Genomic DNA, 19298 nt, shown 5'->3' with positions numbered 1-19298 from the left:
TTTGCCGAATAAACTAAACATTGGTTGCTCAATTTTTAAAAATGCTATTCGCCTACTAAAGGTTCTATCTAATCAATGTTTCAATGCGTGTCATACGGGCAAAGGAGATCTTGAGACAAAGCACAACTGCTCTCCTCCACACCAGCGCAGAGTTCCTTGGAACAATTTTAAAAAACTAAGCTGAAGCGTTCTCTCTCTCTCCCCTCTCTGTCTACTGGAACCAATCCAGCTTTGGTATAATGTCACAATCTTGTAAAATGAAATCTCTTTCTGCTATGTGATGTGAAGCCACATGGAAACACTTGGCAGAACATAATGCTGGCAGTCAGATAAAGATTGCTGGCGGTGAGATATGGAATTCAGGAGTAGAACTTAAAACTGGAAACCTCCCGAGAAACGAACCCGCAACAGATTATTTCAAGTTGCACTTTTTTTTTTAATAATCAAAAGTCTGGGGAACAGAAAGGCACGGATTGCTGCAATATTTTAATGCAATAATGTCCAGTGCCACAGATCAGTCATGGTTCCTGGCTCAAATTCAGTTGGTCCCCATCCTGAGCCATTTCCAGCAGGCAGGCATGGAGGTGAGACTGGTGTTACTCCAGGGAAGGGAGAAGCTGAGAAAATGAGAGGCATAGACAGGGTGGATAGTCAGAAGCTTTTTTTCCCCCCAAGAGTGGAAGTGTCAATTACAAAGGGGCACAGGTTCAAGGTGAGAGGGGGCAAGTTTAAGGGAGATGTACGGGGGAAGTTTTTCCACGCAGCGAGTGATGGGTGCCTGGAACACGCTGCCAGAGGAGGTGGTGGAAGCAGGCACATTAGCAAATTTAAGAGGCATCTGGATGGGTACATGAATAGGGAAGGAAAAGGGGGAATATAGACCAAGTAAGGGCAGAAGGTTTTTCTGAGTTCAGTTCGGGCATCATGATCGGCACAGGCTGGGAGGGCCGAAGAGTCTGCTCCTGTGCTGTACTTTTCTTTGTTAAACCTGCTTATGCAAGGCATCCCTCTTCCTGGCAACTGTCTGATACTACAACACTGGTAACATTGTTACCTTTGACCCTAAGATGATCTCCTGGCCACAACCCCCCCCCCCCCCCCCCCCCCCCAGCAGCACTAGAACCATCTACTGTCATCTGGATCATATAGCCCCATTTTGATTGAGCTCAGTTCATCTGCTGTTGAAACCCTTATTAATGCCTCTGTTACATGTAGACTCAACTGCAATACACTCCTTCAGGGCCCCCCATGGGCCCCCATATTCCTGGGAGCAGGATTTGTACCCGCCCACCCAACCTTTCTCAAGTGGTCAGTTGAAAAGGGGCACTTAGCTCCACATCACCTTAAAAATTACATTGAGAAATGTATAAATGTGAACTTATGATTCAATTCAACACTTTTATGGTTATGATAATGTACAAGAAACATTAAAGCCTTTGCTTCTGTGTTTTCTGACACTGTCTCTGAACTGTGATTATGCCCCAAACTAGTATATAGAATATAAAGCAGCTGTTAAATTTGATTTGATGCTTAGAGTCTATTTATAATGCAGCGACAGAGTAAAAGAATTAGCACAGTGAATTCCTTTCAGATAAAAATGTGTTCCTAACAAAAAAAATTATTACAGCAGCTTTGTACTTTGGTGGCCTGGGAATTCAGCGACTGTGGACTCCTCATAAATGCAGAAACTTAGACCGAGACTGACAGTATGTGAAGGCTGCACGACACCACTTTGCCACTTCCATTACAGTGTATGAAATTCATCATCAAGGCATATTGTTTAAACGCATACAGCTGATTCAAGCATCAAATTGCCTCCTGTTATTTGTGTTGTCAGTGCTCGCTGCATTAACTATCGTCAGCGTGTTACTTGATTTCACTTGGCAGCGTGATAAACCTATATCTGCGTATTAGCCACAAAATAAAACTTACTCCCCCACCCTCCCCACCGGACAACAGGCAAGAGGCGTGAGTTCGATTAAAGGCGACAATCGATGTTAATTATCTTGGATTGGGGAGAGGAAAACAAAATGAGGTTAGTTGGGCGGCACAGCGGCAAGCACTGCTGCCTCACAGCACCAGGGTTCAATTCTGGCCTCGAGTCACTTGCTGTGTGGAGTCTGCATGTTCTCCTCGTGTCTGCAGGGGTTTCCTCTGGGTGCTCCGGTTTCCTCCCATAGTCCAAAGATGTGCGGGTTAGGTAGATTGGCCATGCTAAATTGCCCCTTAGTGTTAGGGGGATTCGCAGGTGTTACGGGGATAGGGCCTGGGTGGGAATGTTGTTGATGCAGACTCGATGGGCTGAATGGCCTCCTTCTGCACTGTAGAGATTCTATGGGACTCCAAATCATGATCATTCATCAGTTAGTTCAACTAGAGAATGCACACTTTGGAGTAGGATTGGGCTCAGCCTATTCCCCCATATATGAACATATTAAAAACAGCAGGCAGGAAAAGGTCCAATGTTTAATCAAAAATGCATTTAATTCGCAGAAACCCTGTGTTAAGCATAAATCAGAAATCTTTGCCATTGGAACCATTCTCTAAATAAACGATCAGTGGAATTCACACTGCAAAACGGATTCAAGATTGGATAGGACAACTGAATTAATTAATTAGCCTATTCTAGGGAAAAAGAAAGAAATATGGTACCTCTTGTGACCTCAGTATCACAAAGTGCTTTGCAGCCATTGAAGTACTTTTGAAGTGTGGGAATCATTAGGTTCATATTGAATGTAACTTCGCGCATACATCTTATACATAGAAATACATCTTCCACCATCACTGCGCTGCAGGCAAACTCTTCTATATGACACTTAATACTTCATTACAGTGAGTTCTGCTAAAATGTTTACTTGCTTGCCTTTCAGATGGTGACTCCCCGCCCACCCCCCCACCATGTTAATCCAGCAATTTTTGACTTCCTCCTCTGTCTGCAATGCAAACTAGCATCTGTTGTTCCCAGTGACTGTGACTAATCCCTGATCAACACATCAGCTTGTGCTGCCCATCTACTGTTTAAGGATTTGCAAACAATGAGATGGTCATAATCACATTTGAGACCTTTAAAGCATTCAAAACTTGGTGACTTCTCCGGGAAAAAAAGAACAAAATTCTAAAAATCCCCCTTTCCTGAGAAAGAACTGTCAGGTGGATGTCTACGGTTCAGCCTCTGATTAAAGATCACCTTGTGTGGATTAAGATAATACCTGCCTGAAGTCAGTCATTACTTCAATTTTTCTGAGCTATTAAATGAAGACACTTAAGGTGTCACCTTTCCTTGACCCATCTGCATCACAGTGCATACCAATAATTGGAATATTTATATACTTAGCTTGGCTGGGTTTGCTGTTTAGGGGGAATTAGGTCGAATGAAAAAAGATCCTTCTTTGTGTGACACTGCTCTGCTGAAAGACAGACCAAAATAAACCTTGGAATCCTTTCAATATGATCACAGCTAAAGCTGTCCAACCTTCCTGCTGCAGTGAATGCAACCAATCTCATTTCTGAAACTTATTACATTGATCTGAATAGAAATTGTCTTTAAAATAAGACAATGCTTTTAAGCAACAAGCAATAGTGTCACAAGGCATTCAAGTAATGGAAATTCGCCATGTCCACTACGACTCTCACCGATTTTTACAGATGCACCATAGAAAGCATCCTTTCCCGAAGTATCACAGCTTGGTATGGCTCCTGTTCTGACCAAGATTGCAAAAGGGTTGTGAAGGAAACCCAGTCCATCACGCAAACCAGCCTCCCATCCATTGACTCTGTCTACACTTCCTGCTGCCTCAGAAAAGCAGCCAGCATAATCAAGGATCCCATGCTCCTGGACACACTCTCTTCCACTTTCTTCCGTCGGGAAAAACATGCAAAAGTCTGAGGTCCCATACCAACCGGCTCAAGAACAGCTTCTTCCCTGCTGCCATCAGACCTACCATACATTAAGCTGATCTTTCTCAACACACTAGCTATGACTGTAACACTACATTCTGCATCCTCTTTGTTTCCTCTCCCCGATGTACTGTATGAATGGTATGCTTTGTTTGTATAGTGCGCAAGAAAAAATATTTTTCACTGTATACTAATACATGTGACAATAATAAATCAAATCAAAAACATTTTCACATTTGAACAAGTAAGAATTTCAGCAATACAGTTGTTATAGGTTTAATCCTAACTCGGGAGTTTCTGACTGAAGATGGCATTTTGATCAGTACAGAACAAGGGTGAGTCAAGATCTATCACTGGTAATGGTGGTGATGGGAGAAGTTTGAGGTAATGAATTTAGATTCTCTTTGTGCTTTATCAGAGCATATTAATATGCTGTAGTATAAACCATCACATTTAAGTACAGTTTCTCCTCCAACCTCTTGGTATCAATGGCTCATTATGTCATCAAATCCCTACAATACAGAAGGAGGCCAGTCGGACATTGAGTCTGTACTGACCACAATCTCACCCAGGACCTATTCCTGTAACCCCACACATCCCCCTAACCCCTGCTAATCCCCTGAACACGCGAGTCAATTTAGCTGCATGGCCAATCAACCTAACCTGCACATCTCCAGAGCACCCGGAGGAAACCCACGTAGACACAGGGAGAAACTGCAAACTCCACAAAGACAGTGACCCAAGGCTGGAATTGAATTGAACCTGGGTCCCTGGTGCTGTGAGGCAGCAGTGTTAACCACTGTGCCATCATATGTCTAAAGTATGACAAGAGTCAGGGTACATTCCTATAGCAATGTGTAACATGTCAAAGATGAACCCCAGTGTTTCCAGGATTTTAAGACTTTTTAAAAATACCTGTCACTTTGGATAGGATTTAGATCAGTGGTGGACAACCTGCAGTCCAGGGATCACATGCGGCCCATTTGGTTTCTGAGTGCGGCCCATGAGACATTTTGTTAACCATTGCCTACGCATTGGGTAGCCACGTTCTGCCGGTTTCCATCGACATGTTTTTTTTCCTACTGGTATAGGGGCAGGGGCAAGTGAAGCAAGATGCACGCTGATTGCACACAACATTGGTGGCGAGAGCCCTGTGCTCCCTCTGCGACCAAAGTGTAAATATTTATTTTGCTTTTACCATTTGAAGTTGATGATGGTTCCATTAATATATTCATGATTAAGCATTTCCTATAACTTGTTCTGAAATATATTTTTTTAATCATTCATGAGACATGGGCGTCGTTGGCTGGCCAGCATTTATTGCCCATCCTTGGTTGCCCTTGAGAAGGTGGTGGTGAGCTGCCTTCTTGAAATGCTGCAGTCCACATGCTGTGGGTTGACCCACAATGCCGTTAGGGAGGGAATTCCAGGATTTTGACTCAGCGACTGTGAAGGAATGGTGATATATTTCCAAGTCAAGATGGTGAGTGGCTTGGAGTGGAATCTGCAAGTGGAGGTGTTCCCATGTATCTGCTGCCCTCATCCTTCTGATGGAAGCAGTCGTGGATTTGAAGGTGCTGTATAAGGATCTTTGGTGAATTGCTTGTGAATTTGGCACATATTGAATGTATTTAATCTTTTTCATGGGGTCATAGTTAGTGACTAAGCCTGATTTCAATCTTGCAGCACACAGATGAAAGAGAGCCACTCACGCAGTCCACTCACTAGCCTAGGTTGCCCATCACTGACTGAGATGAAAGACACATGTCCTGGTCTAAAATACTCTTGGCTGTTTGCTGTCAGTGGTAGAGACTGTGTTTAGTGGACAAAGTCCTCAGTATTACACTTTAGGATCTGAAACCAGCATTGTCACTAGATTTTCTATTGTATTGGTCCCAATGTGCTGAAAACAAAGAGGTGGAGATACCAGCGTTGGACTGGGGTGGGCACAGTAAGAAGTTCACAACGCCAGGTTAAAGTCCAACAGGTTTATTTGGAATCACGAGCTTTCGGAGCGCCGCTCCTTCCTCAGGTGATAGGACTTTAACTAAAAACAAAGATTACACTTAAGGAAATGTGCTTGAACTTTATACCAAAATGCTTTTCATCTAACCTCATACTGCTCTCTTCAACATCAGCAACCACGGACATGAGAAAGAAAAGGATTTGTACTTCTATAGTGCGTTAAAATATCACTCAGGATGTCCCTAAGTAACTCACATCCGATGGATAACTTTTCTGAAGTGCAGTCACTGTTGTAAATTAAATAAATACAATAACTGTTTAGCATACAATAAAGTCTCACAAACACTAAAGGATTAATTTATGAATTTTTTGGTGTTGCTCATGGGGCGGGGGAAATGTTGGTCAGGACACAAGGAGAATTCCCCGCCTTTCCTTGATCTTTACATTGCTACTGATGATTCAGATCTACTGCTCATCTGATGAGTCTTCAAGTGGGAATACAGTCCTATCCAAGCAAGGCTTTGTCAATTGCATTGAGAGAAGGGTCTACTGCAAACTTGCAACTTCCTGTGATGGTGCTTTTCTGCGGTAATCGGAAAGCATAGCTTTTCAAATATCTATGTTCCAATGTGGAGACTTTGGTGCCAAGTGCTTTGGTTATGTACAGACTGTTTCCAATTGTTGAAGTCTATCTGGCATGAAATGGTGCCTCATTTGCATGAATCCACATAAGCCTATAGTCCTGTTTGGTCAACTCAACAGAGCTATGGCACCATCAGGTTTTCCATATGGCCAGTCTTTTGAGTGTCCACCCCCCGCCCCCTCCATGCCCCCCAGCCTGGTCCTAATTATAAGCACACATCCGTTCTTCGAATCGTTCCTTTGGAAACATTTATGTCTATCTGAGGCATGGAAATGAACAGGAAGGAGCTCAGTTTAATATTTAATTGAAAGGGCGTACTGCTGACAATGTAGCATTTGGTACTGCATTGGCATGTCAGTCCAAATCATGTGCTCAGGTTCTGGAATGAAGCTTGCATACACAACCTCTGAACTCAAGAGATGGCCAAGTCAACCAAACTGACACCTGCTTCACCCACATATTTTACAATGCAAAACGCTCTCTCCAGACACAACTCAAATTTGCAATCATAAGCATCACTAGATACCTTCTGACATTTCATGGTTCATGTTCTTCACACAGATTACATGCCCAGCATTATGTGTGACTTAAATTTAAGTTTTTTAAAAATCTACTTGTTGCAACATGGACAAAGCCTGTGCTTTGAAGCACTCCACTTTTGAGAGATTAATCAATCCTGCAGAAATCTGACCCACTCAATCAACCAAATTTAGGTGTGTGTGCATTAACAACACTAGTTGTCATTTGACAACAAGTCTACAATTAAATCTGCAACTTGTCGGACATCAAAATACTGCAGTTAGTTTTCCAGATGCCAAAAAGAAAATCAGCACCAGAAGCAATTTTCCATTTTTAAAAATTGATTCAAAGATGTGCGGAGTGCAGCCAAGTAGCCCCATTTATTCTAGGCCATTCATTTTTAACATTCCTATCTACAAACACCATCAAGATGCACATGAGCCCTTCATGACAGCAAGAGTTTTAAGAGTAGAATAAGAACAAGGAGCCAAAATTGCAGGTTATTGTATCTTGTTGAAACCTTGACTAGCATTGCGGCACGACAAGCATGGACTTTTCAAATGCCGTAGTGAAACTTGATAGTAATCAACTCTATTATGCTTTAAAGGTATATGACATACAGAGGGAGGAACTACTTACTCTATGAAAGAAGGTCCCATCATCCATATGCAGGAATCAACGAGTTATAAAAGGTCTTGCAAGTGAGATATAACAATGTCAATCTGGCCCAATTGCCTCTTTTGCTTACAGCATGGGCGAAAGCATGAGCGTACGAACAAGAACGAATGCTTTCAAAAATGACTCTGGTGAAATGTATTGAAGGCTGATATAAGCTTATTTTTTTACAATGATGTATGGAAATCATTATGCGACCAGACATGTGCCATAAAGACAATAAAAACTGAAAATGCTGGAAAATCTCAGCAGGTCTGCCAGTTTATTAATCCCCTAGTCGCCACACTCCAGCACATGTTCAGGTACACCGTGGGAGAATGTAGCATGGCCAATGCACCTAACCAGCACGTCTTTCGGACTATGGCGGGAAACCGGAGTAACCGGAGGAAACCCACGCAGACATGGGGAGAATGTGCAGACTCTGCATAGACAGTGACACAAGCCAGAAATCGAACCCGGGTTGCTGGCACTGAGGCAGCAGTGCTAACCACTGTGCCACCGTGACAGCATCAGTAGGAGAGAGAACCTAGCCAACGTTGAGTCTGGTGACTCTTGTATCTGTTGAGGCTATCTCCTATATCCAAATAGCAAGCCTGGACAAATGTACCTGGGAGTTGGCTAACACAGTAAACCATAAAGGAATTCGGAAGACACTGCCAATTACAACTGTGGAACAGCAACATTGTAGAAATTCATCCAAACAGCAGCATATACTACACTGATTTGTGTTTTTTTTTTAAAAACACGGTATTCTAAAGCATACTTTTTAAAATGGATTTCAGAGGTGATAATAAAACTGGTGAATCAGCTGTCATAAAGGAATATATCACATTGTAAACTGAACTGCTACCTAAGTTTTGATACAAGGGATAGCATACATAGTACACGTATGTGAGGGTCAGTGTTTCCTCACATTCAATTGTTAACCATAGTTAACAGCTCCGTTAACACCACCTTCACTCGGATTGTTACAGACTGCAGAATGACAAGAATTCAACATCTCTCCTCCAAACCTCTCTCAGGTCAGAGAGCTGAGCAACAAAAAACAACACCATCATTTTGCAGAGACGAATAAAGCCCAACTCAAATAATTGAATTTAAACCAACGTTCTTGACTATGTTCAGTACATTATTGACTGACTGGCGAAACTGCTCATAACAACGTGCTACACAAAATTACTGACTCTGTTCTCTGCAGGGCTACGACTGATCAATGCCTCAATTACGAGGCTTCATACTTTTTTTGTTGCATTTTCAGATACAAGGAAAATTCTCAATTTCTCATGCGTCACTGAAGTGAGCAGAGACAAGGCTGAATTTTTCTTTTGAAAAAAAAAATCACTGTGTAACCCCGTTCTGGTAAATTTCATGCAAAAAAAAATGGAATATATCCCAATTAAGAAAAAGGACACTTCACTTGATTTCCAGACGATTGTGTGACCACAAAAATCATGCTAAAATGGAGGACCAATTATTGCCAAATAAAAAGAAATTCCTGATATGGTTAAAAATAAAGAGGATTCATTTTAATATAAATTGCTGTACATCAGTGTAGTAATGTCCTTTTATGGTGCACTCAAGCCATTCCTGATCATCTTTCATGGTCATAATTTAAATGTGACAGTCATGCAGTTTATTGTAGTTTTGTTAACATCTCTACATCTTACTAAATAAAAAAGGCCCATAATAAAAAAAATCATCCTCCCTTTTATTTTCCACAGTCTGAACCCCCAATGAGAAAAGTTTCTATTTTTTGACAAGCACAAATGGTCTCTATTCTGCTGTGCAATATATCTGTTTGTAACTATGTATAGATGGCCCCCAACAAACAAGTTAATCAGATGGGTGGCCTGCTGATCAGCACCGCTGCCTCACAGCACCAGGGACCTGGGTTCAATTCCAGCCTTGGGTGACTATCTATGTGGAGTTTGCACGTTCTCCCCGTGGATTTCCTCCAGCTGCTCCAGTTTCCACTCACACTCCAAAGATATGTGAGTTAGATTGATTGGCCATGTTAAATTGCCCCTTAGTGTCAGGGGGATTAGCAGGGTAAAGGCATGGCGTTACAGGGATAAGGCCTGGGTGGGATTGTTGCCAGTGCAGGCTTGATGGGCCGAATGACCTACTGCACTGGAGAGATTCTATGTTTCTATTACGGCTGTGAATCAGGAGTAGAAATCATAGAAACCCTACAGTACAGAAAGAGGCCATTCGGCCCATCGAGTCTGCACCGACCACAATCCCACCCAGGCCCTACCCCCATATCCCTACATATTTTACCCACTAATCCCTCTAATCTACACATCCCAGGACACTAAGGGGCAATTTTAGCATGGCCAATCAACCTAACCCGCACATCTTTGGACTGTGGGAGGAAACCGGAGCACCCGGAGGAAACCCGCACAGACACGAGGAGAATGTGCAAACTCCACACAGACAGTGACCCAAGCTGGGAATCGAACCCAGGTCCCTGGAGCTGTGAAGCAGCAGTGCTAACCACTATGCTACCGTGCTGCCCCTTTTTAAAAAAAAATACTTTCTCAACCACCCCTTGCTGTTACATCTTTAACCTCTCCCCATCACAGCTTGGAAGTTGAGTTTTTATTGCTTCGCCTCTCCCTCTATTTCTGCACTCCTTTCTTTCTCCCTATGTACTCTAAGAATGGTACGTTTTGTCTGTATATCGTGCAAGAACTAATACTTTGCACTGTATCCCGCCACGTGACAATAATAAACCAAATCAAATTTCACAAAGTACAAAAGAACTTAAATTCTGACAATGTCCAAGAGAAACCTGATGGACTATTGCATGAGTTTTGAAATATTGATGTTTGTCCTGTATTAATAGAGTGCTGTCAAGTGCTAACATCTTCAATTCTTTCGCAACAAGATATTGGTCTTAGAAAATTGGAACAGGATACAATGCTCGAAATGAACCAGGAAAACCACCCACTGTCTACAGCCACAACTGCAGCGCTGTATCAGCAATACTCCAGAATACAGGATATTGTGCAAACATTTTCAGGATTTACTGAGAGCACTCGATTTGCAACTTTGGGTGACCAAGAACTTAGACATTTTATCTTCTTGGAAGTACCTAAGCTTCTAACCACTTGGCTTAATAAAAGTATCAGGCATTTTTATATCGTACATGAAATTATAACAATGGTACAAAGTACTAAAATTAAATGCATTAATGAAGAGGCACATTTATTAATAAAGATACACCTGCTCATTTAGATTAGTTTTCAATGAGTTCACAAGAGCATTTATTTGCTGAACTGTGTATTTTTGCATCGATTATTTCCCTCTAAGAATAGCGTTGAACCTTTATGTTGCTGGATCGTCAGGAGGGCAAAATAAGGCATTTTATTTTAATTATTCAAAGAGCACACTATTAAAACAAGTAACCATTCTCCATTTTTACTTCAGAAGCACAGGGCCTCGCCACACCAAACGGATATTTAAAAAGTTACTCACTTTCAGAAAAGGATGGCTGTCCATCCACTCCCATAAAAATTTAAAAATAAAAACTTGCATCAGCAATTCTATGATCCCATTAAATGTCAAGCAGCTTCTGGACGGTTGACTCAAATGATCAGAATCAGCTGCCTGTACAAAACTGTGCTTTGCAAACTCACATACCTCACTGTCAAGTGAATGAACTGATTGTAGTCCCAACATTTTTAAATTTAATATGGATCAATGCTGATCAAATTAATTTAACATGGCTCTGAAGGATTTAATAGGGGTTCACTGTAGGTATGACATGTCAACAACAATTCCACCAATGAATATCGGACCACAACAACAGCAAAGTCAGTCCAATACAAGAGTTCATGTCCAAAGCTAAGCCATGTTTCAAGGCTGAATATAACCCTTCAGGCTTCCTATCATGAAAGAGAAACACACCATTTGCTGTACACGGGGAGTACTAAAAATCTATGAAATTCCTTAAATCCAAATGTAAGACCATTAACATTGAACATGTGACTAGACTTCACCATCAATCTGGAAAGGAAGGCACCAGCTAGACTAGCATGTGTAGCCCCTAACAATATCGTGGTGTCATTGAAGTAACATTCCAGGCAATACCATGCATCAAAATAGAGCCAGAATTTCTCAATTGTCCCTTCTTTCTAAACAGGGAATATCCAAAAACAATTGTGAACATAATAATCTTAACAATTCATTACAAAATAATTTTGCAAAGTAGCGTCAATCCATTTACAAAAGTTAAATAAATGGTTCACGGTAAATGCATTTTTGCACCTCAGAGGAAGGACATGATGGCAACCAATGCCCCAAACTTAGATTTCCAAACACCTTCCTAAACCAATTCGTTTTACAATTAGCCCGATGTTTGAAATAAAATGAAACTCTGCAGAATGTTATTCTGAGCAAATAACCATCTCTTCCTATAGATGTCACTGACAAGATCTGATGGTTAAAAGGACACACTTCATATTCAGCAGTGGAAAGAGACAATTCAGAGAGAGTGTAAAAACAATGTATAAGAAACAGATAGCAGATATACTGACCTATTGCTTGTGCTACCATTCCTACACACAAGAGACTGTGATACTGCAGTGCATGAGGTTGAAAACAAATGCAAAAAAGCTTATAAATAAAAACTGCTGGAAAAGCTGTACAGGTCCCATCTCCAGCACACTCGCATTTATGTTCCAATGAAAGTTAACATTAAAACTATATTCCTCCTTAATACAAAAATAGTTAGGTACAACTTGATCCTGGGAAGTGGCTTAATGAAGTTAGTAATGCCAACCCAGTAAACGGCAAAGAGTGTAAAAATTTACCAAACCAATACGGGTACTTTTGGATGCTTTAACTGAAGTAAGTTCCAATTCATGCAGCACTTCTGTTTAAGGCAAGCAAACATGTGGACTGGGGCTATTTGCTTGTGGTTCTCAATAATAGGTGGTAGTGGAGGGGAATCCAGTAGCTGTTAAATCCATGGAGCTGGCTCTTCTGAAACAGCACACATCCCAACCAGTGGCTTACCATTCAATACCGGCCATGGTTAAAAATGTCCCTTACTTGACACTGACAATCTGATAACATCTGGGCAAACCTCCCAACTACTTTGTTGGTACTTGGAGGTAGAAATGGTGATGTGCAATCTACATCATTTCATTGTCACAAAAACAGCAAAACGTAACTTGAACAGGGAAAGCATTTAATCGACCACATTGAGGAATTCTGCCAACACTACCGACTTTTCCATTAATGCAAAAAACAGAATCATATTTACAATGTAATTTTTCCAAGTATGCCGGTTGTATTTCCAAAACGCTTCTCAATAAATAGTTATATCATTTCTTAAATCATTCATATTCAATGCAAACATTCAATAGCAGTGTGTTGTACCAATCCCTTGGGCTCTCCCCTCTTTTTTTTTCCAAAGTACTAGTTGAGGTGGCTTCCAAACCAATGCAAGTACAATAGCTGGCAGCTTTCAAACCTTTTTCAGTCACAACTCATTTTGGCCAATAATAGTCACCACATCTACCAGATTCTCAATTCTCCATAGGGGAGTGCCTGAATGAGATAATTAAGCAGAATTACAATGTTTAGGCCTAATACTTGCGTGATATGTGAGTTAAAGAGGTACACAAATCCCAAGCGGGCCAAATCACTGCATTCCTTCCACCCTTGGTAAAGTACCAACATTGTTTTCACACACTTTCTTACTTTATCTCAACTCTTAAATGGCCAGGATGGAGGTTACAAGACAAATATCAAGAAAATACTGTCTACAGGAATAATCTAGCTCTGGTCCAGCATCAGTGTGGAAATTTGCTCAACTCCAACCATTCTGGAACTGATAAGACCAGTTTGATCAAACAATAAAAAGTGTAGATTTAATAATTTCTTGAAAAGCTTCACCATTATACTGTAATAATAAGGGGGTCACTATGCAAAACAAAATCTTAAAGCTTAAACACATTTAGGCTTAAAAGAGGCGAAGAATTCGCCGTGCCTTACCTCCAGAGCTTCCAAGGTGATGAAGCTGGCTATTCCAAATCCATCAATCAGATCTTCCTCTCCCGAGGTGGAATCTTTCCTCCGGCGCCTGGGAGGTCTGGGACGGGATGAGGCTGGGTTCTTGTTGCTGCCCTCTCGCTCAGACCCTGATGAGGATAGAGTGTTGATGGCCCCCGAAGTGCCTCCTCCTCCTCCCCCTCCGCCACCACCACCTCCAGCTCCCTTGGCTTTTCTGTCTCGGTTCCTCTGGGTTCTGGATCGCCTACTCCGGCGAAGCCCACTGCACCGCGGGCCATCCATTGCACAAGAATTCCCCACAGAGATGTGACCGCTTTTATTTTTATATATATGTATTCAAAACTCAATAAAAATTAACAATGGCAATTCCACAAAGCCCATGCAAAGCACTTTGCAGGAGGCGATGGCTGGATGCACGTCGTCTGTGTATTAATCACCGGGGCTAGAGCAAAAAAAAATCCGCAAGAGGAGAGAACGAATCCGTTTACAACTTGGATGGAGAAATCATTCCAGTATTCCCATAATAATTCCAAGGCGAGCCGACCGTCCAGACAGGAACTGACCAAATTCCAAGTGAAATTGACAAGGAAATTCCCAGGTGTAATTGACCAAATTCTCAAGTGAAATTGACCAGGTCTCCACAGTGCAGGCTGACGTTGATTCTATAATAACACCACTTTTTAAAATATTTATATATTTTTTTGCCCGCAAGAGATACGAGTTTTTTTTTCTAAATTTCCCCCAATAGTTTCAGCAGCAGTAATCTCCCGGAATCCACAATAACCACGACCACAATTTGGTCCTTCCTAAAAATTAAAAATAAAATCATACACTTGGCAAAATGCTCTTACCACTTGTAGCGACCCGAAAATAACTAGAAATTCTGGCCGATTTTTCTGCCCCCCCCCCCTCTTTTTTCCCCATTAATTTCTGCATTTGATCCAGTTACTAAAAAAAAAGGTGCTTAGCGACAAAAATGATGTTTGATTCACACCTTTTCTCTCCCCACATTATCTCTTATCCTCCCAATCTCTCCCGCACACAGTCTTTTTCCCTCTTTCTTTGCTGTGCCCACCCACCCACTTCTCCCTCTCTCCTTCCCCCCTCCTCCCCACCGTCTCCCTCTCTGCCCCCCCCCCTCTGTCTCCCTCTCTCTCTCTCTCTCCTCTTCCCCCCTCCCTCCTCCTCCTCCTCTGTCTCCCTCTCTCCTTCCCTCCCCCCTGTCTCCCCGTCTCCCTCTCTCTCTCTCCTCTCTCTCTGTCGCTCTCTCTCTGACTTCTCTTTGTCTGGAATGAAATTCACGCACCGTACATCCCACCACAGTAGATTTCAGCTCCAGCCATCAGACTGAAGACTTTCGGAGCTGACGGGGTGTTTTTTTTGTTCTCCAGATGCCGATCAAATGCAAAAAGAGGAGGGGGGGGTGGTAAGAGAGGTTGTGGGGAGGTGATGAAAGGATCCTAATCGGGGGGGAAGGAAGGGGGAGGGGGGAGATGAATAAGAATGGAGAGAGAGAGAAAGAGAGAGAGAGGGTAGAAAGACAAATCCTTTTAAAAAGAATGGAGCTTTCCCCAGTCTGTAGTACACAGATCCACAGCCCCTTCAGCGCAGGGATAACAACTTACGCCAGTTCCGCTCATGTCTACTTCCTCACCAGGAAATAGTCCAACCAGTTTCACTGGGGCATTTGTTCCCCTCTCTCTGCAGATTTTCCAAACCAGCCCACTTGCCCTGGGGTGCCTTGCCCCTTTTGAGGAGAGGTTGGGGGGGCAGTGCGGTCTCCCTGCTCAAATCTCCCCCCCCAATCTTTCACAGCTAGCGGCTTTAATGACACCTCCTTCATTACGTTGCATCTGTGTTCCTTAAGTTCTGCTGAAGTCAGACAACGAACTAGGACAGCACGGGGGCTTTTTAAAAAATATTTTAAAAAAAGCTCAAGAGGCACTGGCATCTCGTTTTCCAAAGATGTTTAAAAGATGCACCCTTTTGGGAGCCCATGTCATGTAACTAGAAACTCCCCATGGCTACATATTGTGCATTGTTGCTGATTAAGTAGTGTTTCTTTTTTTCTATGTTAAATGATACATTGTAGAGACCGACGGAACTGCAAACTGGAGTGATGATTCAGCGTTACCCGTTAGCTGCAACAAGGTGTCAGTCTGAACTTTAGGAGTTACTTTACCCCCCCCCCCCCCAAAAGGAGGAATATCTCCTGCTCAAGGGTGGATCCTACCCGAGTACATTTGATCGAACCAACGGATTGGTGCCATCTGGACAGGATTCCTCCCGTCCATGGGATCTTTATCAGATCCTGGTGATCTCCAGAGGTTCTGTGCCAGTCCATCGAACTGGGATCGATAATCGGTTACCAAGGTGTCACCCATCCATTGTAAGGACTACAAGTCAGTCGAACCAGTCCAGTCCCAATGTACCCCCCCCCCCCCCCCCGCGGTGATCCAGATTAGGAGCAAGCAAGCCTTGGTGGGCTGGGGCAAGTCAGATGGAAAACCGATTTTAAAAAATGAATAAGCATTTAATTTTCAGTGAGTTGGACCCAACATTGAGAGTTATAATAGCAAACAAACACACAACAGGAAAGAAATGTTTAACAAACAAGGCTACAAGTTTAGATGTTGTTTCATTTGAAATTAACAAATGTTTATTCCCCCCCCCCCCCCCGATATATTATGAGACCAAGTTTGCCCCACGTCAAAGTCAAGCGTGGTTGATGTTTTCAATTTTCCCAGTATTCTTTTAAGGAGTTTAAATAAATAAAATGACAACGTTTGCAATGAAATCCTTAATTATCCAAGCTCTTGATTGTAATGGTCGAATTTGAACATGATGGAAGTAACTACTTTGCTAATCTCCCCCCCCCCTTGAAATTTACCTAAACCCTGGATGACATTTTTTACCCCCACCCCATTTATAAAACATTTAACTTGCGACTTCACGGGCTGCCTCGGTACTTGGATGATGAGAAACTTTATGGAAATGATTGAAAAATCGAGTCCAGCACTCCAGGGGTTAAGTGTCACCGGATCCGGCGTGACCTATATCTGATCAGCTGGCAGATAGGATGCTTCATCGATGTAACTGGCGCATTCGGAATTAGCCATAATATCACATGACAATGAGATCCCTTTAAAAGCGTTGAATTCAAATTCGGCCCCTTTTAACACAGCACTCCAAATAAACAAGAGAGTGTATTTATTTTTAATAGAACATTTAAAGGCGAGGATAGAGTTGGGAATATTTCAAGTTTGCTTTTCATTTGAACATTTTGAAAAACAGGTTAAGACCTCTTGGTCCAATCTGACCAAACTGGGGCAAAGCACAAATCCCACAGAGCCCCAGACTATACATCAGGTGAGCACAGGGCCAGGTAACAAAGGTCATTTACCCTTTGGGTGGAATTCATCACCCACATTCCAAACTCGGGCCCATTTCCAATTCCAGATGTTGATCAAGTTGCTGTAGGGCAGCAGGGTGTCACAGTGGTTAGCACTACTGCCTCACAGTGCCAGGGACCCTGGTTCGATTCTTGGCTTGGTCACTGTGTGGAGTCTGCATGTTCTCCCCGTATCTGTGTGGGTTTCGTCCAGGAGCTCTGGTTTTCTCCCACAGTCTGAAAGATGTGCTGGTTAGGTGCATTGGCCATGATAAATTCTTCCACAGTGTACCCGAACAGGCGTTGGAGTGTGGCAACTGGGGGATTTTCACAGTAACGTCATTGCAGTGTTAATGTAAACCTACTTGTGACACTAATAAATGAATCCAACAAGTTGGTCATTTTCCAGAATTTGTGCGTGTGTGTGTCAAAAAAGATGGAGAATTTAAAGGCACAGCACTTCAGTTGTTGAAGTTTTCAAATAGTTTCACTTCCAGCAATGGCCAGGAACACAAGTTGTATCTATTACTCTGGCAAAAAAGTCACCATGTTGAAAGCTGTGGCAAGTTTGATAAATCTGCTGTAATACCAAAAAACAGATAATCAACTTGAGGGATGTGGGCACTGAGAAGTGGAACATGTCCCCCATTTGGGCAATCAATTATGAAACATTCACAGTGGATCCTGGGTTATCATAGAATCCCTTCAGTGCAGAAAGAGGCCATTTGGCCTATCGAGCCTGCACCAGCAACAATCCCACCCAGGCCCTAACCCTACAGCCCACACATTTATCCTGATAGCCCCCTAACACTATGGGGCAATTTGGCATGTCCAATCAACCTCAACCTGCACATCTTTGAAGTGTGGGAGGAAACCGGAGTACCCGGAGGAAACTCACACAGACACAGGAGAAAGTGCAAACTCCACTCAGACAGTGACCCGAGGCCAGAATTGAACCTGGGTCCCTGGCTTATGTCCTCCTTTGCTCTCCCACAAAGTGCCTCGGACTCAAAAAGTCACAACTAAAGAAAGAACTTGCATTTGTATAGTGCCTTTAGAGTATTTGAGAGTACTTTATAGCCCGACAAATACTTTTGAATCACAGTTACTGTTGCAGCAAAGAAAATATGACATCCAATGTAGACAAAGCAAGATCCCACACAGAAATGGACGAATTACTGAATCATTTTTGAAAAAGCAATGAATCTTGAGGCATAAATGCTGTCCTGGAAACCGGGGCGAACAGCCCTGTTCTTCTTTCAATAGTGTCATTAGATCTTTTACCTGAAAGGTTACTTGGGTTCTTGGAACAGCCAAAAGATAGCGGCTCCAACATTGAAGTGTCAGCCTGGATTTTATGCTGAAGGCTCTGGAGTAGGACTTGAACATACAACATTCTAACTCAGAGGCAAAAGCACGACCAGAAAGTGCCAATTACTAAAGGTGTGTGACAATTTGTTTTTCCATTTCTATTACTCCTGAGTGAGATTGTTAATCTGTTTCTTGCTATAGAGCCAATGCTCACACTCGAATTGGATGGGACTATCCAATCTCATCTCCTCTGGCATTCCTTATGTCCAGTAAGAAGTCTCACAACACCAGGTTAAAGTCCAACAGGTTTATTTGGCAGCACTAGCTTTAGGAGCCTCAAGCTCCTTCCTCAGGTGACCTCACCTGAAGAAGGAGCTTGAGGCTCCGAAAGCTGGTGCTGCCAAATAAACCCGTTGGTCTTTAACCTGGTGTTGTGAGACTTCTTACTGTGCTTACCCCAGTCCAACGCCGGCATCTCCACATCATTCCTTATGTCAACAGAAAGAGGAAACTTTGATCTCCTCGATCTCAACTGGATTCGAAACACAAGTCTAACACATCCAAATGATACATTTATTTCAAAAGCCGCAACTGTTGGCCAACAAACCATTAGTTGCATCATACAGCATGTAAAAATTTTATGAGCCACAACACAACAGCCTTGTAACAAATGAAAGGACTGTGTAAAGTGTTGACGAGTTTATTTCACTAGGCTCATCCAGATTAACACTTCAGCAAAACCTACTGAGGTGATTGTCTGTGTGGAGTCTGCACGTTCTCCCCGTGTCTGCGTGGGTTTCCTCCGGGTGCTCCGGTTTCCTCCCACAGTCCAAAGATGTGCGGGTTAGGTTGATTGACCATGTTAAATTGCCC

At 42.6% G+C, this 19298-nt stretch overlaps 1 protein-coding gene across 12 annotated transcripts in view; it reads right to left on the bottom strand.

Moving 5' to 3' along the window:
- The window catches only part of auts2a (activator of transcription and developmental regulator AUTS2 a), a 1221519-nt gene extending 1206213 nt beyond the window's left edge, over window positions 1–15306 (bottom strand). For all 12 annotated transcript variants that reach the window (XM_078224989.1, XM_078224996.1, XM_078224993.1 and 9 more), the window contains exons 1-2: window positions 15030–15306; window positions 13706–14529 (exon numbers count right to left, since the gene is read on the bottom strand). In XM_078224989.1, the coding sequence (XP_078081115.1) occupies window positions 13706–14005 (300 nt within the window). In that variant the 5' untranslated portion in view covers window positions 14006–14529; window positions 15030–15306. The remainder of the gene's footprint in view (window positions 1–13705; window positions 14530–15029) is intronic.
- Window positions 15307–19298: the final 3992 nt, after the last annotated feature.

This window comes from Mustelus asterias, chromosome 12 (assembly GCF_964213995.1).
Source record: "Mustelus asterias chromosome 12, sMusAst1.hap1.1, whole genome shotgun sequence".
Classification (NCBI taxonomy): domain Eukaryota; kingdom Metazoa; phylum Chordata; class Chondrichthyes; order Carcharhiniformes; family Triakidae; genus Mustelus; species Mustelus asterias.
The sequence above is the reverse complement of the archived record's forward strand: the minus strand, read 5'-3'. Positions and strand labels throughout refer to the sequence as shown.